At 45.3% G+C, this 25,635-nt stretch overlaps 1 protein-coding gene across 1 annotated transcript in view; it reads right to left on the bottom strand.

Moving 5' to 3' along the window:
- Positions 1-25,635, bottom strand: part of LOC140188526 (myosin-1-like) — a 123,005-nt gene that overhangs the window by 30,579 nt on the left and 66,791 nt on the right. Inside the window, exons 26-30 of the mRNA XM_072244892.1 lie at positions 23,739-23,884; positions 23,410-23,500; positions 18,603-18,992; positions 6,608-6,734; positions 5,158-5,276 (exon numbers count right to left, since the gene is read on the bottom strand). Of these exons, the coding sequence (XP_072100993.1) occupies positions 5,158-5,276; positions 6,608-6,734; positions 18,603-18,992; positions 23,410-23,500; positions 23,739-23,884 (873 nt within the window). The remainder of the gene's footprint in view (positions 1-5,157; positions 5,277-6,607; positions 6,735-18,602; positions 18,993-23,409; positions 23,501-23,738; positions 23,885-25,635) is intronic.

The following is a 25,635-nucleotide window of genomic DNA, read 5'->3' as shown; positions in this document are numbered from 1 at the left end:
CTTTCACATTTCCTCCCTCTAAAGCCCATATATTCTGACCATTCCTCGACATTTCCTAACCATTATTTTCTTAAATATATGTGCTGCAGGTTAGGTTTAACGCTAGATTATTAGGGTTATACAGCCGAGAAACAGGCCCGTTGGCTAACTCATCTATGCTGACCAAGGTACCGAACTTCCCCATTTGACTACATTTGGCTCATATCCTCTAAACCTTTCCAATCCATTAACCTGTCTTTTCAATGTCATAATTGTACCTACCTTTAACACTTCATCTGGCAGCTTTCTCCGTATACAAACCTTTTGTACAGCTGTTACATGACATCACAATTCTTGTACACAACACCCTGTCCAATGAAGACAAGCTTACCGAAGGCCTTCTTCACCACTGTGGCCACGGTCGGGGAACAATCTACATGCGGGGAACAATCTACATGCCCCTGGGTCTCTCCCCACATAACAACCACACAGAGTTTGACTGCGACAGTGCCTTGTCCTGGGATAACTTCCCAAAATGCATGACTTTGTACTGATCTGCTTTTAGGGAGTTAAAAGAACTGCCATTCCTGTGCCCGTATTCCCAGTTGATCCAGATATGGTCCTAACCTTCTTCGCTATCCATCAGTTGCCAGTGATTCTCCTCTGCAGTCCAATGGGTAGCAACCACAGCTGGACACATTATAAAACGATGGTCAAACCACAGCTGGAGTATAGTTGTACCATAACCTCCTTTGCTTCCTTACACACCAGCTATTGTTTCCAGCATTTCAGATCTGTAGTGTCTGTAGTACTTCATTCATTCCCTTCCCACTCCTACGATGTTATCTTAGGTGATCGCTAGAATTTATTCTTGGTATCTTCATCTCATCTAACTGCTGCCGTTCCCAACACCAGCTCAAAGTACTATACCCTCATCACTGATACTGCAACACCAAATCTTCCAATCCCTTTCCTTTGCACAACATTCAATCCTAGACAAGCAATAAATTCTTCCCATTAAGCAATGAGAATACCAGCACTGGTTCCTATATCTCTCGCCACTAGATACATTCCCTAGCCATTCCCGTTCCTCTCCATAGTAACTGTCTGATGAGAAACCAGTACAGTCACCTGTGTTTCAGAATCAGACTCAGAACCAGGTTTATTATCACCAACATGTGTCATGAAATTTGATAACTTAGCAGCAGCAGTTCAATGAAATACATGATATAGAAGAATAAATAAACCAATCAATTACAGTATACATATATTGGAGTTTAAAAATTGTGCAAAAAACAGAACATAGAACATAGAACATAGAATAGTACAGCACAGTACAGGCCCTTCAGCCCACAATGTTGTGCCGACCCTCAAACCCTGTCTCCCATATAAGCCCCCACCTTAGATTCCTCCATATACCTGTCTAGTTGTCTCTTAAACTTCATTAGTGTATCTGCCTCCACCACTGACTCAGGCAGTGCATTCCACGCACCAACCACTCTCTGAGTAAAAAACCTTCCTCTAATATCCCCCTTGAACTTCCTGCCCCTTACCTTAAAGCCATGTCCTTTTGTACTCAGCAGTGGTGCCCTGGGGAAGAGGCGCTGGCTGTCCACTCTATCTATTCCTCTTATTATCTTGTATACCTCTATCATGTCTCCTCTCATCCTCCTTCTCTCCAAAGAGTAAAGCCATAGCTCCCTTAATCTCTGATCATAATGCATACTTTCTAAACCAGGCAGCATCCTGGTAAATCTCCTCTGTACCCTTTCCAATGCTTCCACATCCTTCCTATAGTGAGGTGACCAGAACTGGACACAGAACTCCAAGTGTGGCCTAACCAGAGTTTTATAGAGCTGCATCATTACATCGCGACTCTTAAACTCTATCCCTCGACTTATGAAAGCTAACACCCCATAAGCTTTCTTAACTACCCTATCCACCTGTGAGGCAACTTTCAGGTATCTGTGGACATGTACCCCGAGATCCCTCTGCTCCTCCACACTACCAAGTATCCTGCCATTTACTTTGTACTCTGCCTTGGAGTTTGTCCTTCCAAAGTGTACCACCTCACACTTCTCCGGGTTGAACTCCATCTGCAACTTTTCAGCCCACTTCTGCATCCTATCAATGTCTCTCTGCAATCTTCGACAATCCTCTACACTATCTACAACACCACCAACCTTTGTGTCATCTGCAAACTTGCCAACCCACCTTTCTACCCCCACATCCAGGTCATTAATAAAAATCACAAAAAGTAGAGGTCCCAAAACAGATCCTTGTGGGACACCACTAGTCACAATCCTCCAATTTGAATGTACTCCCTCCACCACCACCCTCTGCCTTCTGCAGGTAAGCCAATTCTGAATCCACCTGGCCAAACTTCCCTGGATCCCATGTCTTCTAACTTTCTGAATAAGCCTACCGTGTGGAACCTTGTCAAATGCCTTACTAAAATCCATATAGATCACATCCACTGCACTACCCTCATCTATATGCCTGGTCACCTCCTCAAAGAACTCTATCAGGCTTGTTAGACACGATCTGCCCTTCACAAAGCCGTGCTGACTGTCCCTGATCAGACCATGATTCTCTAAATGCCTATAGATCCTATCTCTAAGAATCTTTTCCAACAGCTTTCCCACCACAGACGTAAGGCTCACTGGTCTATAATATATATTGAAAAAGTGAGGTGGTGTTCATGGGTTCAATGTCCATTTAGGAATGGGATAGCAGAGGGGAAGAAGCTGTTCCTGAATCTGAGTGTGTGCCTTCAGGCTTCTGTACCTCCAACCTGATGGTAACAGTGAGAAAAGGGCATGCCCTGGGTGCTGGACGTCCTTAATAATGGACGCTGTCTTTCTGAGACACCGCTCCCTAAAGGGGTCCTGGATACTTTGTAGGCTAGTGCCCAGGATGGAGCTGACTAGATTTACGACCTTCTATAGCTTCCTTCTGTTCTGTGCAGTAGCCCCACCCCCCATACTAGACAGTGATGCAGCCTGTCAGAATGCTCTCCATGGTACATCTATAGAAGTTTCTGACTGTTTTTGTTGACATACCAAATCTCTTCAAACTCCTAATGAAGTATAGTCACTGTCTTGCCTTCTTTATAACTACATCAATATGTTGGGACCAGGTTAGGTACTCAGAGATCTTGGGATGAGCTTCAGAACTCATATCAGCACCATCATATTGGATTCTCTGTGAGATAGTCTGATTCTGTTCTGCCTCATCTCATCAGCAACGGCAATCCTAATGCCTGGCTTTGTTAACTTGTGAGTAAATCACTTCCAACACTTCATAACTGGTCTCTCTTGCAATGCAGGCTATAAAACTCCCACTGCAAATTGTCTCTGGATACTGTTCACCCTTCTGAATAGCATTTACTTCTGGTCTAGCAATCCATTTTTAAATACTCAAATGGCAAAATAGTACAACCATGGCTGACAAGGGATGTCAAAGCTATTGTAAGAGCAAAGAGAGGGCAGTCAACAAAGCAAAGTGGGAAGACAGAGGATTGGGAAGCTTTTAAAACCCTACAGAGAACAACTAGAAGAATCATTAGGAAGGAAAAGATGAAATATGAAAGCAAACAATATCAAAGTGGATAGTAAAAGCTTTTTCAAATACATTAAAAAATAAAAGAGAGCTGAGAATGGACAGAGGACCACTAGAAAATGAGGTTGGAGAAATAATATCAGGGACCAAGGAGATGGGAGATGAACTAAATGAGTATTTTACATCAGTCTTCACTGTGGAAGACACTAGCAGTGTGCCAGATGTTGAAGATGTAAAGGAAGAGAAGTGAGTGCAGTTACTGTTAAAAGGGAGAAGATGTTCAGAAAGCTTAAGGGTACTTAAGTCACTTGGACCAGATGAACTGCACCTCAGGGTTTTGAAAGAGGTAGTGGTAGAAATTGTGAAGGCATTAGTAAAGATTTCTCAAAAATCATTGGACTCTGGCATGGTCCCGGGGGACTGGAAAATTGCAAATGTCACTCCACTCTTTAAGAAGGGAGGAAGGCAGCAGAAAGGAAATTATAGACCAACTAGCCTGACCTCAGTGGTTGGGAAGATGTTGGTGCCAGTTGTTAAGGATGAGATTATGGAGTACTTGGTGACACAGGACAAGATAGGACAAATTTAGCATGGTTTCCTGCAGACAGTTTTCTAAACAGAGAGAAAATCCAAAAATTTGATACACAAGGGGACTTGGGAGTCCTTGTGCAGAACACCCTGAAGGTTAACTTGTAGGTTGAATTGGTGGTGAGGAAGGCAAATGCAATGTTAGCATTCATTTCAAGAAGTCTAGAATACAAGAGCAGGGATGTGATACTGAGGCTTTATAAGGCACTGGTGAGGCCTGACCCTGAGTATTGGGCTCCACATCTTAGAAAAGATGTGCTGGCATTGGAGGGAGTCCAGAGGAGGTTCACAATGATGATTTCAGGAATGAAAGGGTTATCATACGAGGAATATTTAAATTAGCTCTGGGTTTGTACTTATTGGAATTTAAAAGGATGGGTGGGGGGGGGGAACTCATTGAAACCTTTTGAACGTTGAAAGGCCCAGACAGAGCAGATGTGGAAAGGATGTTTCCCATGGTGGGGGAGTCTAGGACAAGAGGGCACAGCCTCAGGATAGAGGGGCGTCCATTTAAAACAGATGCAGAGTCATTTCTTCAGCCAGAGGGTGGTGAATTTGTGGAATTTATTACCACAGGCAGCTGTGGAGGCCAGGTCATTGGGTGCATTTAAGGCAGAGATTGATAGTTTCTTGATTGGGCACGGTATCAATGGTTATGGGGAGAAAGCTGGAGAGTGAAGCTGAGGACAGGGAAAAGGATCAGCCATGACTGAATGGCAAATCAGACTTGATGGATCAGATGGCCTAATTCTGCTCCTATGTCTTATGGTCTTTATACCCTTTTTCTTTGGTTCTACCCATTCCATGGTTCTTATCTTCTCTGTTTTAATGGCTCACAGAAACTGAACAGTTGTTCAGCCCCAGTCCTTTGACCATCAATTTGTCACCAGGATTTAAGCTATCGAATTCCTACTCTAAACCTCTCTTTCCTTCTTTAATCCCTTTAAATCTAAGTGTCCGACCAAACACTGGATCATGTGCCCTGATGTATGGCACAGTGTTTGATAACAGGGGTTTTGTTGAACCTACTTTATTCTCTTCTTCCAGCTGCCTTTTCAACTCTTCGATACTTTGTGTGAACGACAATTTCCCCCGGCTTAGTTGGCTAATCAAAGCCTCCTTTTCTTCCATTTGTCTGCTGAACTCTCCTGATGATAACAATCAAAGAACAAATTTACAAGTTCATGAATGATCATAAGTAGATTCCTCACCGTGCCTCCCCCCGAACCCGAACAATTCTTGATGCTTTGTCACGCTGCTACTCTGATTTCCAGTGTCACCAGTGTTTATCAAGCAGATATCCTTCATGTTCATTCATGTTGAATTACAGTGCTCATTTACATGGAATCACAGATCCCGGCCTAACCAATCCCACCCCAATATTGTAAGGCCGAGATAGAGTGGATGTGGGGAGAATGTTTCCTATAGTGGGTAAGTCCAGACCAGAGGGCACTGCCTCAAAGTATAGGGACACCAATTCGCAACAGAGATGAGAAGGAATTTCTTTGGCCAGGGGGTGAGAAATCTGGAATTCATTGCCACAGATGGCTGTGGAGGCCGTCATAAAGATGAGATTGATAGGGTCTTGATTAGGGTCTTGAAGGGTGTCAAAGTTAGGAAAATGGGGTTGAGAAGGACAATAAAACTGCCATGATGCACCAAGTAGCCTAATTTTGTTCCTATTTCTTGTGATCTTACGGTCACCCGTATGTATTGGCTCTTGGTGTGTCTGGATTAGGCATTTAGGCAGTTAAAACTGCTGACAGCGCTCTCTCCTTGGCTCACAAGCAAAAGGAACCACAAAGGGCACATCATCTTGATTATTGATCCCTGGTTCATTGTGGCCAGAACTGGCTGTCTGAATTAAAATCAGGACAGAAACACAAAATGACGGAAACGTTCAGCAAACTAAGGAACGGCTGTGGAAAGGGAAACGGTCGACATTTCAGGTAAATTGTTGTGGTCACCCATCCATCTGTGAAAACCAACATAACTGCAGATGCAGAAAACTGAAATACAAAACAAAATGCTGGAAGTGTTCAGCAGATCGGACCTTATCTGCAGGAAGCGGAACAGTGCTAATATTTCAGAATGAAGATCCTTAACCAGATCTGGGAAGGAGACACAAATAAAAACTTGAAAGCTGGGGGAGGAGTGGCAGGGTAAAACTAGGGGAGGTGTGAAGAGCAGCATTTAGAGAGTGAGAATGGAGAGAAAAGAAAACCTACATATCAGAGATCAGACCAGCCAAGATTTTTATAAAGTCCCTGCACCCATCCCTGTGGAACACCAGTGATTTCATGTTTCCTCTATCTGCAGTTTTTGATTTTCATACAGTTATCTTTAAAGTTTGCTCTTCCTGCAACTTCCACAGCATCCTCATTGAGGGGAAGTATTTATGCAGGTATATCCAAGGGGAGGTAATGATCTCTTCCTCCTACCCTGTCCATCCCCCATACATTATTTTGCAGTTTCTTACCGTTTTGACTCTCTAGCTTGGCCTTGTGTGAAGCAAGATCAGACACCTGCCGCTGCAGTTCTCCCACTTTATTATTTGCTTCGCTCAGTTGATCCTCATACGTTCTGCACAGCTTCTCGGCATTGGCCTAAGATACCCAGAGTGAGAGAATATATTTGTTACACACCCATCAAAATACTGATGACACCCTTGTATTCCCCCACCCCCAGTTATGTCAGCAAGTGAAGAGTCAGCGAGGGATCCAAATGGTATGCTGCTATGGAAAGTTTGATTGATTGAGATCCAGGAAGAGCTGGCTAATTGGAACACAACTGGCTTGAATGTATGAAGCAAAGGCTGATGATGGGATGTTATTTCTTGTGCTGGAGCATGGGAGAATGAGGTTGTATAGAGCTGTGTAAAATCATACTGACATTGTACAGAGTCAATCCCAGGGTGCAATGGGGTGGGATTGGGTGGGGTGGGGTGGAATAGGTTGGGATGGAGTGCACTGTGCTGAAGAGGGGTTTAGTGGGGTGAGCTGAATGGGGTGGGGTGAGGTGAATTGGGATGGAGAGAGGTTCAGTGGGATGGCGTGAGTTGGGGTGGAGAGAGGTTCAGTGGGATGGGGTGAGTTGTGGTGAATTGGGGTGGAGAGAGGTTCAGTGGGATGGGGTGAGTTGTGGTGAAATGGGGTGGAGAGAAGTTCGGTGGGATGGGGTGAGTTGGGGTGAGTTGGGGTGGAGAGAGGTTCAGTGGGATGGGGTAAGTTGGGGTGGAAAGAGGTTCAGTGGGATGGGGTGAGTTGGGGTGGAGAGGGGTTCAGTGGGATGGGGTGAGTTGGGGTGGAGAGGGGTTCAGTGGGATGGGGTGAGTTGGGGTGGAGAGTGGTTCAGTGGGATGGGGTGAGTTGGGGTGAATTGGGGTGGAGGGAGGTTCAGTGGGATGGTGTAAATTGGGGTGGAGAGAGGTTCAGTGGGATGGACTGAGTTGGGGTGGAGAGGGGTTCAGTGGGATGGGGTGAGTTTGGGTGGAGAGAGGTTCAGTGGGATGGGGTGAGTTGGGGTGGAGAGAGGTTCAGTGGGATGGGGTGGAGAGAGGTTCGGTGGGATGGTGTGAGTTGGGGTGAGTTGGGGTGGAGAGAGGTTCAGTGGGATGGGGTGAGCTGGGGTGGAGAGAGGTTCAGTGGGGTGGGGTGAGTTGGGGTGAGTTGGGGTGGAGAGGGGTTCAGTGGGATGGTGTGAATTGGGGTGGAGAAAGGTTCAGTGGGATGGGGTGAGTTGGGGTGAATTGGGGTGGAGAGAGGTTCAGTGGGATGGTGTGAATTGGGGTGGAGAGAGGTTCAGTGGGATGGGGTGAGTTGGGGTGAATTGGGGTGGAGAGAGGTTCAGTGGGATGGGGTGAGTTGAGGTGGAGAGAGGATCAGTGGGATGTGATGAGTTGGGGTGAATTGGGGTGGAGAGAGGTTCAGTGGGATGGGGTGAGTTGGGGTGGAGAGAGGATCAGTGGGATGTGGTGAGTTGGGGTGAATTGGGGTGGAGAGAGGTTCAGTGGGATGGGGTGAGTTGGGGTGGAGAAAGGTTCAGTGGGATGGGGTGAGATGGGGTGAGTTAGGGTGGAGAGAGATTCAGTGAGAAGGGGTGAGTTGGGGTGTAGTGAGGTTCAGTGGGATAGGGTGAGTTGGGGTGGAGAGAGGTTCAGTGGGATGGGGTGAGTTGGGGTGGAGAGAGGTTCAGTGGGATGGGGTGAGTTGGGGTGGAGAGAGGTTCAGTGGGATGGGGTGAGTTGGGGTGAATTGGGGTGGAGAGAGGTTCAGTGGGATGGGGTGAGATGGGGTGAGTTAGGGTGGAGAGAGGTTCAGTGAGAAGGGGTGAGTTGGGGTGTAGAGAGGTTCAATGGGATAGGGTGAGTTGGGGTGGAGAGAGGTTCAGTGGGATGGGGTGAGTTGGGGTGGAGAGAGGTTCAGTGGGATGGGGTGAGTTGGGGTGAATTGGGGTGGAGAGAGGTTCAGTGGGATGGGGTGAGATGGGGTGGAGAGAGGTTCAGTGGGATGTGGTGAGTTGGGGTGAATTGGGGTGGAGAGAGGTTCAGTGGGATGGAGTGAGTTGGGGTGGAAAGGGGTTCAGTGGGATGGGGTGAGTTGGGGTGAATTGAGGTGGAAAGAGGTTCAGTGGGATGGGGTGAGTTGGGGTGAATTGGGGTGGAGAGAGGTTCAGTGGGATGGGGTGAGTTGGGGTGAATTGGGGTGGACAGAGGTTCAGTGGGATGGTGTGAATTGGGGTGGAGAGGGGTTCAGTGGGATGGGGAGTGTTGGGGTGGAATGAGCTTCAGTGGGATGGGGTGAGTTGGGGTGAATTGGGGTGGAGAGGGGTTCAGTGGGATGGTGTGAATTGGGGTGGAGAGAGGTTCAGTGGGATGGGGTGATTTGGGGTGAATTAGGGTGGAGAGAGGTTAGTGGGATGGGGTGAGTTGGGGTGGAGAGAGGTTCAGTGGGATAGGGTGAGTTGGGGTGGAGAGAGTTTCAGTGGGATGGGGTGAGTTGGGGTGGAGAAGGGTACAGTGGGATGGAGTGAGTTGGGGTGAATTGGGGCAGACAGAGGTTCAGTGGGATGGTGTGAATTGGGGTGGAGAGGGGTTCAGTGGGATGGAGAGTGTTGGGGTGGAGAGAGGTTCAGTGGGATGTGGTGAGTTGGGGTGAATTGGGGTGGAGAGAGGTTCAGTGGGATGGGGTGAGTTGGGGTGGAGAGAGGTTCAGTGGGATGTGGTGAGTTGGGGTGAATTGGGGTGGAGAGAGGTTCAGTGGGGTGGAGTGAGTTGGGGTGAATTGGGGTGGAGAGGGGTTCAGTGGGATGGTATGAATTGGGGTGGAGAGGGGTTCAGTGGGATGGGGAGTGTTGGGGTGGAAAGAGCTTCAGTGGGATGGGGTGAGTTGGGGTGAATTGGGGTGGAAAGAGGTTCAGTGGGATGGTGTGAATTGGGGTGGAGAGAGGTTCAGTGGGATGGGGTGAATTGGGGCAGAGAGAGGTTCAGTGGGATGGTGTGAATTGGGGTGGAGAGAGGTTCAGTGGGATGGTGTGAATTGGGGTGGAGAGAGGTTCAGTGGGATGGGGTGAGTTGGGGTGGAGAGAAGTTCAGTGGGATGGGGTGATTTGGGGTGAATTGGGGTGGAAAGAGGTTCAGTGGGATGGTGTGAATTGGGGTGGAGAGAGGTTCAGTGGGATGGGGTGAATTGGGGCAGAGAGAGGTTCAGTGGGATGGTGTGAATTGGGGTGGAGAGAAGTTCAGTGGGATGGGGTGATTTGGGGTGAATTGGGGTGGAAAGAGGTTCAGTGGGATGGTGTGAATTGGGGTGGAGAGAGGTTCAGTGGGATGGGGTGAATTGGGGCAGAGAGAGGTTCAGTGGGATGGGGTGAGTTGGGGTGGAGAGGGGTTTGGTGGGCTGGGGATTGAAACATAGAAACATAGATAACCTACAGCACAATACAGGCCCTTCAGCCTTCAATGCTGTGCCGAACATGTACTTACTTTAGAAATTATCTAGGGTTACTGATAGCCCTCTATTTTTCTAAACTACATGTACCTATCCAAGAGTCTCTTAAAAGGCCCTTTTGTATCCTCCTTCACTACTGTTGCTGGCATCCCATTCCATGCACTCACCGCTCTCTGCATAAAAAAACTTATCCCTGACAAGGCGAAAGCTTCACAGGAACTCGGCTATAACTGGCGCACCAGTCGTGAGTTGGAGAACTTCGAGAGAGATTCAGGCGTAAAAGGGAGACACAGCCTAGCGGAGTGGTCATCAAAGGAGCAGCCATTCAGGCTTCGGCGAGGTAGGTGGCTAGATGGACTTAGTTCTTTTTTCCTTGCATTTTTTTTTTCAGAGGAATAGAAAGCCAGGTGGCCACATCTGCACCAGGTGCACCGAGATGCAGCTCCTGAGAGACCGTGTTAGGGATCTGGAGCAGCGGCTTGATGACCTACTGCTTATCAGGGAAAGTGAACAGGGGATAAAGAGGAGCTACAGGGAGTTGGTCACCCCGAGGCTGCAGGAGTTAGATAAGTGGGCGACTGTCAGGAAAGGGAAGGGAAGAACTCAGATAGTAGAGAGCATCCCTGTGGCCATCCCCCTTAGGAATCAATATCTCATTTTGGTTGCTGTTGAAAGGGGTGACCTGACAGAGGACGACCATAGCGATCAGGTCTCTGGCACTGAGCCTGGTTCCGTGGTGCAGAAGGGAGAGAAAATGAGGAATGTGGTAGTCATAGGAGATTCCATAGTGAGGGGAACAGACAGGAGGTTCTGTCAGCCTGATAGAGATACCCACATGGTGTGTTGCCTCCCAGGTGCCAGGGTACAGGATGTCTCGGATCTGGTGCGGAGTATTCTGAAGGGAGAGGGTGAACAGCCAGAAGTCTTGGTACATGTTGGTACCAATGACATAGGTAGAAAAAGGGAGGAGGTCCTGAAGAGAGAATTCAGAGAGTTGGGTAGGAAGCTGAAAAGCAGGACCTCCAGGGTAGTAATCTCAGGATTGCTGCCTGTGCCACGTGCTAGTGAGTGCAAGAATAGTATGATCAGGCATATAGAAACATAGAAACATAGAAAATAGGTGCAGGAGTAGGCTATTCAGCCCTTCGAGCCTGCACCGCCATTTATTATGATCATGGCTGATCATCCAACTCAGAACCCTGCACCAGCCTTCCCTCCATACCCCCTGATCCCCGTAGCTACAAGGGCCATATCTAACTCCCTCTTAAATATAGCCAATGAACTGGTCTCAACTGTTTCCTGTGGCAGAGAATTCCACAGATTCATCACTCTCTGTGTGAAGAAATTTTTCCTAATCTCGGTCCTAAAAGGCTTCCCCTTTATCCTCAAACTGTGACCCCTCGTTCTGGACTTCCCCAACATCAGGAACAATCTTCCTGCATCTAGCCTGTCCAATCCCTTTAGGATTTTATACGTTTCAATCAGATCCCCCCTCAATCTTCTAAATTCCAATGAGTACAAGCCCAGTTCATCCAGTCTTTCTTCATATGAAAGTCCTGCCATCCCAGGAATCAATCTGGTGAACCTTCTTTGTACTCCCTCTATGGCAAGGATGTCTTTCCTCAGATTAGGGGACCAAAACTGCACACAATACTCCAGGTGTGGTCTCACCAAGGCCTCGTACAACTGCAGTAGTACCTCCCTGCTCCTGTACTCAAATCCTCTCGCTATAAATGCCAGCATACCATTCGCCTTTTTCACCGCCTGCTGTACCTGCATGCCCACTTTCAATGACTGGTGTATAATGACACCCAGGTCTCGTTGCACCTCCCCTTTTCCTAATCGGCCACCATTCAGATAATAATCTGTTTTCCTATTTTTGCCACCAAAGTGGATAACTTCACATTTATCCACATTAAGTTGCATCTGCCATGAATTTGCCCACTCACCCAACCTATCCAAGTCACCCTGCATCCTCTTAGCATCCTCCTCACAGCTAACACTGCCGCCCAGCTTCGTGTCATCTGCAAACTTGGAGATGCTGCATTTAATTCCCTCATCCAAGTCATTAATATATATTGTAAACAACTGGGGTCCCAGCACTGAGCCTTGCGGTACCCCACTAGTCACTGCCTGCCATTCTGAAAAGGTCCCGTTTATTCCCACTCTTTGCTTCCTGTCTGCTAACCAATTCTCTATCCACATCAATACCTTACCCCCAATACCGTGTGCTTTAAGTTTGCACACTAATCTCCTGTGTGGGACCTTGTCAAAAGCCTTTTGAAAATCCAAATATACCACATCCACTGGTTCTCCCCTATCCACTCTACTAGTTACATCCTCAAAAAATTCTATGAGATTCGTCAGACATGATTTTCCTTTCACAAATCCATGCTGACTTTGTCCGATGATTTCATCGCTTTCCAAATGTGCTGTTATCACATCTTTGATAACTGACTCCAGCAGTTTCCCCACCACCGATGTTAGGCTAACCGATCTATAATTCCCCGGTTTCTCTCTCCCTCCTTTTTTAAAAGGTGGGGTTACATTGGCCACCCTCCAATCCTCAGGAACTAGTCCAGAATCTAACGAGTTTTGAAAAATTATCACTAATGCATCCACTATTTCTTGGGCTACTTCCTTAAGCACTCTGGGATGCAGACCATCTGGCCCTGGGGATTTATTTGCCTTTAATCCCTTCAATTTACCCAACACCACTTCCCTACTAACATGTATTTCGCTCAGTTCCTCCATCTCACTGGACCCTCTGTCCCCTTATTTCTGGAAGATTATTTATGTCCTCCTTAGTGAAGACAGAACCAAAGTAATTATTCAATTGGTCTGCCATGTCCTTGCTCCCCATAATCAATTCACCTGTTTCTGTCTGTAGGGGACCTACATTTGTCTTTACCAGTCTTTTCCTTTTTACATATCTATAAAAGCTTTTACAGTCCGTTTTTATGTTCCCTGCCAGTTTTCTCTCATAATCTTTTTTCCCCTTCCTAATTAAGCCCTTTGCCCTCCTCTGCTGAACTCTGAATTTCTCCCAGTCCTCAGGTGAGCCACTTTTTCTGGCTAATGTATGCTTCTTCTTTGGAATTGATACTATCTCTAATTTCTCTTGTCAGCCACGGGTGCACTACCTTCCTTGATTTATTCTTTTGCCAAACTGGGATGAACAATTGTTGTAGCTCATCCATGCAATCCTTAAATGCTTGCCATTGCATATCCACCGTCAACCCTTTAAGTGTCATTTGCCAGTCTATCTTAGCTAATTCACGTCTCACACCTTCAAAGTTACCCCTCTTTAAGTTCAGAACCTTTGTTTCTGAATTAACTATGTCACTCTCCATCTTAATAAAGAATTCCACCATATTATGGTCACTCTTACCCAAGGGGCCTCTCACGACAAGATTACTAGTGAACCCTTCCTCATTGCTCAAAACCCAGTCTAGAATAGCCTGCTCTCTAGTTGGTTCCTCGACATGTTGGTTCAAAAAACCATCCCGCATACATTCCAAGAAATCCTCTTCCTCAGCACCTTTACCAATTTGGTTCACCCAATCTACATGTAGATTGAAGTCACCCATTATAACTGCTGTTCCTTTATTGCACACATTTCTAATTTCCTGTTTAATACCATCTCCGACCTCACTACTACTGTTAGGTGGCCTGTACACAAATCCCACTAGCGTTTTCTGCCCCTTAGTGTTACGCAGCTCTACCCATATCGATTCCACATCTTCCCGGCTTATGTCCTTCCTTTCTATTGCGTTAATCTCATCTCTAACCAGCAATGCCACCCCACCTCCTTTTCTTTCATGTCTATCCCTCCTGAATATTGAATATCCCTGAACATTGAGCTCCCATCCTTGGTCACCATGCATATTAATGCATGGCTGAGAGATTGGCGTAGGGGGCAGGGCTTCAGGTTCCTGGATCACTGGGGCATCTTCTGGGGGAGGTACGACCTATACAAAAAGGGCAAGTTACACCTGAACCCAAAGGGGTCCAATATCCTAGCAGGCAGGTTTAATAGAGCTGTTAGGGAGGGTTTAAATGAATTTGGCGGGGGATGGGAATCAGAGTGATAGGGCTGAGGAAGAGGAAAACAGAAAGAAATCAAAGATAGCGTGTAACAGAGATGACAGAAAGGACAGGCAGGAAATGAGGCATAATCAAGGCCAGTGGCATGATTTACAGGGCAATAGAGGCATGATGCAGTTAAAACAGAAAGCAACAAATACTGGACTGGAATTATTATATTTGATTGCATGCAGCATAAGAAATAAAATGGACGATCTCGAAATTCAGCTACAGATTGACAAGTATGACATTGTGGCCATCTCTGAAACTTGGCTGAATGATGGCTCCCATTGGGAGCTGAATGTCCAAGGATAGGCAGTGTATTAGAATGATAAGTTAGTAGGCAGAGGGGGTGGTGTGGCCCTGTGTATAAGAAATAATATTAAATCTTTAGAAAGGGATGACGTAGGGTGGGAAGGTGTAGAGTCTCTATGGGTTGAGTTAAGAAATGGCAAGAGTAAAAGGACCCTAATGGCAGTTGTATACAGGCCGGGATGTGGATTAAAAATTACCGCAGGAGATAGAAAAGGCATGTCAGAAGGGCAGTATCATGATAATCATTGAGGATTTTAACATGAAAATGGATTGGGAAAACCAGGCCAGTACTGGGCCTCAAGAAAGAGAATTTGTAGAATGTCTAAGGGCTTTTTTGAACAGCTTGTTGTTGAGCCCACTAGGGGATCAGGTGGATTGGATGTTGTGCAATGATCTGGAATTGATAAGTTTAAGGAACCCTTAGGGAACAGTGATCACAATATGATTGAGTTCACTTTGAAATTTGAGAAGGAGAAAACAAATTCCAATGTGTCAGTATTTCAGCAGAACAAAGGAAATTACAATGGCATGAGAGGGGAACCGGCCAAGGTTGACTGGAAAGGGACACTAGCAGGAAGGACAGCAGAGCAGCTGCAGTTTCTGAAAAAAATGAGGGAAGTTCAAGACAGATATATTCCAAATAAGAAGAAATTTTCAAATGGAAGGACACTACCATGCCTGCCAAGTGAAATCAGAGCCAAAGTAAAAGCAAAATTGAGGGCATACAATGAAGCCAAAGCTAGTGGCAAGATAGAGGATTGGGAAGCTTTTAAGAACTTGCAGAAGGAAACTAAAAAGGATATTAAGAAGGAAAAGAAGGATTATGAAAGGAAGCTGGCCACTAATATCAATGAAGATACTAAAAGCTTTTTTAAGTATATAAAGGGTAAAAGAGTTGAAGGTAGATATAGGACCAATAGAAAATGACGCTGGAGATATTGTAATGAGAGATGCAGAGATGGCAGAGGAACTGAATGCGTATTTTGCATCAGTCTTCACAGTGGAAGACATCTGCAGTATACCGGACATTCAAGAGTGTCAAGGAAGTGAAGTATGTCCAGTGAAAATTATGACTGAGAAGGTGCTCAGGAAGCTTAATGGTCTGAAGGTGGATAAATCTCCTGGACCTGATGGAATGCCCCTCGGGTTCTGAAGGAAGTAGCTGGAGAGATTGTGAAGGCATTAACAATGATCTTTCAAGAATTGATAGATTCTGGCATTGTACCAGACGACTCGAAAATTGTAAGTGTTACTCTGCTACCTAAGAAGGATGGGACAAAGGAAACTATAGACCTGTTAGCCTGACATCAGTGGTTGGAAAGTTGTTGGAATCGATCGTTAGGGATGAGATTACGGAGTTACTGGAGGCACATAACAAGATAGGCCAAAGCCAGCATGGTTTCCTGAAAGGAAAATCCTGCCTGACTAACTACTACAATTTTTTGAGTAAGATACAAGCAGGGTAGACAAAGGAAATGCAGTGGATGTGGTGTACTTGGATTTTCAGAAGGCCTTTGACAAGATGCCGCACAGGAGGGAAGTTACTAGCATGGATGAAGCATTGGTTGATCGGCAGAAAACAAAGAGTGGGAATAAAGGGAGTGTATTCTGGCTGGCTGCCGGTTACCAGTGGAGTTCCACAGGGGTCGGTGTTGGGACCGCTGCTTTTTACGATGTATGTCAATGATTTGGACTATGGTATTAATGGATTTGTGGCTAAGTCTGCTGATGATACAAAAATAAGTGGAGGAGCAGGTAGTGTTGAGGAAACAAAGAACCTGCAAAGAGACTTAGATAGTTTAGGGGAATGGGCAAAGAAGTGGCAAATGAAATACAATGTTGGAAAGTGTATAGTGGAAGAAATAAACGTGCAGACTACTATTTAGATGGAGGGAAAATTCAAAACGTAGAGATGCAAAGGAACTTGGGAGCCCTTGTGCAGGATACCCTAAAAGTTAACCTCCAGCTTGAGTCGGTGGTGAAGAAGGCGAATGCAATGTTGACATTCATTTCTAGAGGTATAGAATATGACAGCAGGGATGTGATGTTGAGGCTCTATAAGACACTTGTGAGACTGCACGGAGTATTGTGTGCAGTTTTGGGCTTCTTATTTTAGAAAGGACGCACTGATATTGGAGAGGGTTCAGAGAAGTTTCACAAGAATGATTCCAGGAATGAAAGGGTTACCATATGAGGAACAGCTGGCAGCTCTCGGGCTGTATTCCCTGGAGTTCAGGAGACTGAGGTGGGATCTCACAGAAACATTCCAAATGTTAAAAGGTCTGAACAGATTAGATATGGCAAAGTTATTTCCCATGGTAGGGGAGTCTAGGACAAGAGCGAATGACTTCAGGATTGAAGGCCATCCATTTCGAACAGATATGCAGAGAAATTACTTTAGTCAGAGGCTGGTAAATCTATGGAATTTGTTACCACGAGCAGCTGTGGAGGCCTAGTCATTGAGTGCATTTAAGGCAGAGATAGATAAGTTCTTGATTAGACAGAGCATCAAAGAATATGGGGAGAAGGCAGGGGAGTTGGGATGACTGGAAGAATTGGATCAGCCATGATTGAATGGTGGAGAAGACTCGATGGGCTGAGTGGCCTACTTCTGCTCCCATATCTTATGGTCTTATCTCCTCTGTACCTACTTCCATCATCTTAAAACTGTGCCCTATTTAGCTAGCCATTTCAGCCCTGGGAAAAAGCCTCTGACTATCCACACAATCAATGCCTCTCATCATCTTATACACCTCTATCAGGTCGCCTCTCATCCTCCGTCGCTCCAAGGAGAAAAGGCCAGTTCACTTAAGCTATTCTCATAAGGCATGCTCCCCAATCCAGGCAACATCCTTGTAAATCTCCTCTGCATCCTTTCTATAGTTTCCACATCCTTCCTGTAGTGAGGTGACCAGAACTGAGCACAGGACTCCAAGTGGGGTCTGACCAGGGTCCTACCTAACTGTAACATTACCACTCTGCTCTTAAACTCAATCCCATGACTGATGAAGGCCAATGCACCGTATGCTTTCTTAACCACTCAGTCAACCTGCGCAGCAGCTTTGAGCATCCTATGGACTCGGACCCCAAGTTCCCTCTGATCCTCCACACTGCTAAGAGTCTTACCATTAATACTATATTCTGCCATTATATTTGACCTACCAAAATGAACCACCTCACACTTATCTGGGTTGAACTCCATCTGCCACTTCTCAGCCCAGTTTTGCATCCTATCAATGTCCAGCTGTAACATCTGACAGCTCTCCACACTATCCACAATAAACCTCTAACCTTTGTGTCAGCAGCAAATTTACTAGCCCATCTCTCCACTTCCTCATCCAGTCATTTATAAAAATCAGGAAGAGAAGGGGTCCCAAAACAGATCCCTGAGGCACACCACTAGTCACCGGCCTCCATGCAGAATATGACCCGTCTACAACCACTTCTGTGATCAAGCCAGTTCTGGATCCACAAAGCAATGTCCCCTTGGATCCCATGCCTCCTTACTTTCTCAATAAGCCTTTCATGGGGCACCTTAACAAATGTCTTGCTGAAATCCATATACACTACATCTACTGCTCTACCTCCATCAATGTGTTTAGTCACATCCCCAAAAAATTCAGTCAGGCTCGTAAGGCATGACCTGCCTTTGACAAAGCCATACTGATTATTCCTAATCGTAGTGGGGTGGGGTGGAGAGGAGTTTGGTGGGGTGGGGTGAGTTGGGGTCTGTTGAGCTGGGGTGTGGTGAAGTTTATCCAGCTCTTGAAACCATGAAGAGACTTTAAGAAGCTCAGTGAAACAATCCCCAGGTTCGTTACTTCAGCTGTGAGGTGAGAAGTACCAATAAGAGCTGAGCTGCAGAATTGCCTTGGCCATCAATAAGATGAAGTTTTGGATTAAAGGAATGGCTGGAAAGGTCAAGAAGGTCACAGCGTCAAGGACTGTTTCACATGATGCGGAACCTGGTAGAGTATTTGATTGACTTGAATAAATACTTAAAAGAAACCCAATATTATCTTTAGCAAAATTAAATTTATTGCTATTCCACTACTGTTTTGAGTGCAAATAATAATATCTCGTGTAACTAGCCAATCATAGCCCAGGTTCATCCAAAGTGCTTACCTTAGCTTTTGTGACATGTTCAATGTTGGAAACTAGATCATCTGTCTCCATTTTCAGTTCACTCTTCTCTTTCTCCAACTTTTGTTTAACCCTTTGTAGATTATCTATCTGCTCAGTCAGTTCTGCCACTGTATCAGAGTGCTTCTTTCGAAGGGCAGAGCTAGTTGCCTCATGATGCAACGTTGCCTCCTCCAGGTCCCGCCGCAGTTTCATAAATGCAGCTTCACGTTTTTTGTTCATCTCCACCTGTGCTGCAGTCGCACCTCCTGCTTCCTCCAGCCTTTCACTCAACTCTTCCAGCTCCCGGGACACATCCGACCTCTGTTTCTCCACCTTGGCTCTTGCAGCTCGCTCTGCCTCCAACTCTTCCTCCAGTTCCTCAATTCGAGCCTAGTCGAAAAAGTAAGAAATTGAGAACTGGGCTGACGTACTGAGAATTTCTCAATAAGTTGTGTCTGGTTTATAGCTCATACAAAGGACCTGCTATTTACGAAAGAGATTCCGCAGATTGAACTGACTTTATTTCTTACATCCTTCAAATACATGAGGAGTAAAAATCTTTATGTTACGTCTCCATCTAAATGTGCAATTTATCGTAATTTATAATAAGTAGTATGTACAACAGGTCCATCAATATAACATAGAAATACAATTGTTTCAGCATGAATTAATCAGTCTGATGGCCTGGTGGAAGAAGCTGCCCCAGAGCCTGTTGGTTCTGGCTCTTATGCTGCAGTACCATTTCCCAGATGGCAGAGCTGGCAGTTTGTGGTTGGGGTGACTCGGGTCCCCAGTGATATATGGGCCCTTTTTACACACTTGCCTTTGTAAATGTCCTGATAGTGGGAAGTTCACATCTACAGATGCGCTGAGCTGTCTGCACCACTCTCTGCAGAGTCCTGCGCTTGACGGAAGTACAGATCCCATTCCAGGCAGTGATGCAGCCAGTCAGGGTGCTCTCAATTGTGCCTCTGTAGAAAGCTCTTAGGATTTGGGGGCCCACACCAAATTTCTTCAACCATCCAACCATGTGTGGTGAAAAAAGCACAACAGTGCCTCTTTCACCACACAGCTGGTATGTACAGAGCACGTGAGATCCTCGGTGATGATTATGCTGAGAGACTTAAAGCTGTTCACCCTCTCATCCCCATATCCATTGATGTCAATAGGGGTGAGCCTGTCTCCATTCCTCCTGTAGTCCACAACCAGCTCCTTTGTTTTTGCGATATTGAATGAGAAGTTGTTTTCTTGACACCACTGTGTCAGGGTGATGACTTCTCTGTAGGCTGCCTCGTTAATATTTGAGATTAGGCCAATCAATGTAGTGTCGTCAGCAGGTACCGGAAAACAGTTGACATTTCAGGCTAAGACCCTTCATTAGCCTGAAACGTCGACTATTTATTCCTTTCTACAGATGCTGTCTGACCTGCTGAGTTCCTCCACCAATTTGTACTGTATGTGTTACACTGTTAACAGTTCCATGTTAGGAATCAGTTTCATTCTCAACACTATCTGAGCTATAAAGGAAATCTCTCTTCACTCTAATGCATGGGATAATGTTCACAAAGGTAGATAGAAAGAATTCAAACTATCTTTCACAGAAGTCTTGAAAAACTACAAGATGGAGGAATCAGTGCACATTAGGCAGGATGGCAATGGATGCACAGTGAGCCATGTGAGTTAAACTGAAAGGAACTGAACTGAAGAGACTGGGGAAGAGGAGGTTGGCTCACAAATAGAGAAAGCTTGTAGACAGTGCAAGCGGGAGGATAGGCAGGTGATAGGGAAGGGACGCACTCAGACCGAAGGTTTGAGATGTGTCTATTTTAACTCAAGGAGTGTTGTGAACAAAGCGTATGAGCTTAGAGCATGGATCAATACTTGGAGATATGATGTAGTGGCCATTTCAGAGACTTGGATGACTCAGGGACAGGAATGGTTACTTCAAGTGCTATGTTTTAAGATGTTTCAGAAAGGACAGAGAGGGAGGCAAAAGAGGTGGGGGCATAGCACTGTTGATCAGAGAATGTGTCACGGCTGCAAAAAAGGTGGACGCTATGGAGGGATTGTCTACGGAGTCTCTGTGGGTGGAGGTTAGCGACAAGAAGGGGTCGATAACTTTACTAGGCATTTTTTATAGGCCGCCCAGTAGTAACAGGGACATCGAGGAGCAGATAGGAAAACAGATCCTGGAAAGGTGTAATAATAACAGAGTTGCCATGATGGGAGATTTTAATTTCCCAAATATCGATTGTCATCTCCCTAGAGCAAGGGATTTAGATGGGGTGGAGTTTGTTAGGTGTGTTCAGGAAGGTTTCTTGACACAATATGTAGATAAACCTATAAAAGGAGAGGCTGCAGTTGATTTGGCATTGGGAAATGAACCTGGTCAGGTGTCAGATCTCTCAGTGGGAGAGCATTTTGGAGATAATGATCATAATTCTATCTCCTTTACAATAGCACTGGAGAGAGATAGGAACAGACAAGTTAGAAAAGCGTTTAATTGGAGTAAGGGGAATTATGAGGCTATCAGGCACGAAATTGGAGGCTTAAATTGGAAAAAGGTGTTCTCAGGGAAAAGTACGGAAGAAATGTGGCAAATATTCAGGAGATATTTGTGTGGAGTTCTGCATAGGTACGTTCCAATGAGACAGGGAAGTTATTGGAGGGTACAGGAACCATGGTGTACAAAGGCTGTAATAAATCTAGTCAAGAAGAAGAGGAAAACTTACAAAAGGTTCAGAGAGCTAGGTAATGTTAGAGATCTAGAAGATTATAAGGCTAATAGGAAGGAGCTTAAGAAGGAAATTATGAGAGCCAGAAGGGGCCATGAGAAGGCCTTGGCAGGCAGGATTAAGGAAAACCCCAAGGCATTCTACAAGTATGTGAAGAGCAAGAGGATAAGATGTGAAAGAATAGGACCTATCAAGTGTGACAGTGGGAAAGTGTGTATGGAACTGGAGGAAATAGCAGAGGTACTTAATGAATACTTTACTTCAGTATTCACTATGGAAAAGGATCTTGGTGATTGTAGTGCTGACTTGCAGCAGACTGAAAAGCTCGAGCATATAGATATTAAGAGGATGTGCTGGAGCTTTTGGAAAGCATAAAGTTGGATAAGTCGCCGGGACCGGATGAGATGTACCCCAGGCTACTGTGGGAGGCGAGGGAGGAGATTGCTGAGCCTCTGGCGATGATCTTTGCATCATTAATGGGGACGGGAGAGGTTCCGGAGGATTGGAGAGTTGCGGATATTGTTCCTTTATTCTAGAAACGGAGTAGAGATAGCCCAGAAAATTATAGACCAGTGAGTCTTACCTCAGTGGTTGGTAAGTTGATGGAGAAGATCCTAAGAGGCAGGATTTATGAACATTTGGAGAGGTATGATATGATTAGGAGTAGTCAGCATGGCTTTGTCAAGGGCAAGTCATGCCTTACGAGCCAGATTGAATTTTCTGAGGATGTGACTAAACACATTGACGAAGGTAGAGCAGTAGATATAGTGTATATGGATTTCAGCAAGGCATTTGATAAGGTACCTCATGCAAGGCTTATTGAGAAAGTAAGGAGACATGAGATCCAAGGGGACATTGCTTTGTGGATCCAGAACTGGCTTGCCCACAGAAGGCAAAGAGTGGTTGTAGATGGGTCATAATCTGCATGGAGGTCGGTCACCAGTGGAGTACCTCAGAGAACTGTTCTGGGACCCTTACTCTTTGTGATTTTTATAAATGACCTGGATGAGGAAGTGGAGGGATGGGTTAGTAAGTTTGCTGATGGCACAAAGGTTGGAGGTATTGTGGATAGTGTGGAGGGCTGTCAGAGCTTACAGCGAGACATTAATAGGATGCAAAACTGGGCTGAGAAGTGACAGATGGAGTTCAACCCAGATAAGTGTGAAGTGGTTCATTTTGGTAGGTCAAATATAATGGCAGAATATAGTATTAATGGTAAGACTCTTGGCAGTGTGGAGGATCAGAGGGATCTTGGGGTCCGAGTCCATAGGGCGTTCAAAGCTGCTGAGCAGGTTGACTCTGTAGTTAAGGAGGCGTATTGGCCTTCATCAATCATGGAATTGAATTTAGGAGCTGAGAGGTAATGTTGCAGCTATATAGGACCCTGGTCAGACCACACTTGGAGTACTGTGCTCAGTTCTGGTCGCCTCACTAAAGGAAGGATGTGGAAACCATAGAAAGGGTGCAGAGGAGATTTACAAGGATGTTGCCTGGATTGGGGAGCATGCTTTATGAGAACAAGTTGAGTGAACTTGGCCTTTCCTCCTTGGAGCGACGGAGGATGAGAGGTGACCTGACAGAGGTGTATAAGATGATGAGAGACATAGACCGTGTGGATAGTCAGAGGCTTTTCCCCAGGGCTGAAATGGTTGCCACAAGAGGACACAGGCTTAAGGTGCTTGGGAGTAGGTACAGAGGAGATGTCAGGGGTAAGTTTTTTATGCAGAGAGTGGTGAGTGCGTGGAATGGGCTGCTGTCAACGGTGGTGGAGGCAGATACAATAGGGTCTTTTAAGAGAATTTTAGATAGGTACATGGATCTTAGTAAAATAGAGGGCTATAGGTAAGCCTAGTAATTTCTAAGGTAGGGACATGTTCGGCACAACTTTATGGGCTGAAGGGCCTGTATTGTGCTGTAGGTTTTCAATGTTTCTATGTAAAAGGGCAACTTCTGTCAACTGTGGACATGCACAGTGACTGGTTTAACATCACTATTCCATGTAGATTCATTGTTTCTTGGGGCATCACCCAACTTGACTCTGTTCATTTTAACTTCATCAATTTCCCATTTACCTGCAGTTCTTTAATTTTCTTTTGGAGTTGCACAACAAGAGCTCCTTCATCTTCAATCTTTGAGTTCAGCTGATTTATTTCAAAATCCTTCCTGTGAAACACAAACAAACATGTTGCAATGATAATAAATCTATATCCAATATCACAAACAGTTGTGCTCCCCGATTGTGTGTAGGATCTGGCTAATTGTTACTGATTAGGGAACAAGAAACCTCCTGATATTGGGTCGTCTTGCCCTTGTTAAAAGAATATCTGTGCCTAAAATGCAAGAGAGGCGGAAATGCCAGTGGACTTCACTGGGAAGAACACAGTCACAGCATCACACTCACTTCTTCAGCCGTTCCTCAAGCTGCTGTTTATCGTTCTCCAGATCCATGACACACTCGTGCGTTAGTTTCAGGTCTCCCTCTAGCTTCCGTTTTGCTCTCTCAAGGTCCATCCTGACTTTTTTCTCTTGCTCTAATGATCCTTCAAGCTGGAGAGAAAATTAAATATTGTCAGAGGTTATAGACAGCCAACAACTGGACCATCGAGAGGGTAAACCAGCAGAGAATAGGATGTACAACCTACCAAATCCATCTCAAACATCAAGCATAACCAACAGTAACATTACCCTAAACTCATCCATCCTTCTGCCCCACAGACGCCACTTGACCTGCTGAGTTCCTCCAGCATTTTGTTTTGGGTCTGTTTATATCCTGCCCACATTTCCCTCAATTCCATCATGCTAAGAGTCTACCATTCACATTCTAATAATAATAAGTACCTTATTGATCTCGAGTGGGAAATTATTTTGGTACAGCAGCAACATTTAAAAACACACTTAGCAATAATAAATAATAATATTAGCTAATAATGTTTCTATGTTTCTATTTCATTGGCTATATTTAAGAGGGAGTTAGATGTGACCCTTGTGGCTAAAGGGATCAGGGGGGTATGGAGAGAAGGCAGGTACAGGGTTCTGAGTTGGATGATCAGCCATGATCATACTGAATGGTGTTGCAGGCTCAAAGGGCCGAATGGCCTACTCCTGCACCTATTTTCTATGTTTCTATGTTTCTAATACAGTACAGGATAGTAATATACACAATAATAATTTACCAGTGTGCATCACTGTGCAATAATAATGTATGAAATAATAAAATAGAGGCTATTGTCTCTGTGCGTTCTCCTGTCACACAGAGATGAACTGTTGTATATGTGTATTGCATTTGGTAGGAAAGATCTTCTGTAACAAACCTTGCAACAGCAAAGCTGAATGAGTCTGTTCGAAAGGATGCCCCGCTGCTTTTTCAGTAGTTCATGAGGGATAACTGTTTGTTTAGTTACCTCCTCTCCACCACTATTTCAAAAGAGCCTGGGTTGTAGCCATGGATGGATCCGGCCTTTTTGATGAGTTTATTTAGCCTTTTGCTTCACCAGCACCAATGCTGCTCCCCCAACATAAAAGCTCAACATTCAACAAGGGAGATGAGGAAGGTTCTAGAAACTATAGGCTGGTGAGGATCAAGTCAATGATAAGGAAGTTACTGGAGAAGATGCTTAGGGTTAGGACTTATGAGAAATTGGGAAAACCATGGCCTAATTAGAGATAGTCAGCATGGCTATGTGCCAAGCAATTCATGTTTTACAATTTGATTGAGTTTTTCAAGGAACTGACAAAGGGTGATAGATGTAGGTAGAGCTGTGGATATTGTCTACATCGATTTTAGTAAGGCATTTGGCAATGTCCCTCATGGTAGGCTTATCCAGAAGAATAAGATGCAAAAAATTCATGGTGAATTGGCCATTTGGATTCAGAATTGACTTGTCCATCCGTAGCGGACAGAGGGCAGTGGTCAATGGTAATTATTCTGGCTGGAAGTCTGTGACTACTGGTGTTCCACAGGGATCCATACCAGGACCTCTGCTGTGTTTGACATTCAGTACATAAATGATCAGAATGAAAACATAAATGGGAGGGTTTGTAAGCTAGAGCATAATACAAAAATTGGTAGTGTTGTATATAGCATTGAAGACTGGCAAAGGATTAACACTTCGTGGCCAAGTTTGTGTTTGATACAAAGATAGATGGAGAGGCTGTAGTGCTGAGGAAGCTGGGGGTCTGGAGAGGACTTAGACAGGTTAGGAGAAATATTAGGATAATTTATTAGACTGTGTAACACACAAAAATGTGAATTAAAAGTGTGTTGGTCTATTCATTGGAATAATATCTAATAGTCTAGA

This window comes from Mobula birostris, chromosome 2 (assembly GCF_030028105.1).
Source record: "Mobula birostris isolate sMobBir1 chromosome 2, sMobBir1.hap1, whole genome shotgun sequence".
Taxonomy (NCBI): Eukaryota; Metazoa; Chordata; class Chondrichthyes; order Myliobatiformes; family Myliobatidae; genus Mobula; species Mobula birostris.
Note: the sequence above shows the minus strand (reverse complement) of the source record. Positions and strands in the feature narration are given on the sequence as shown.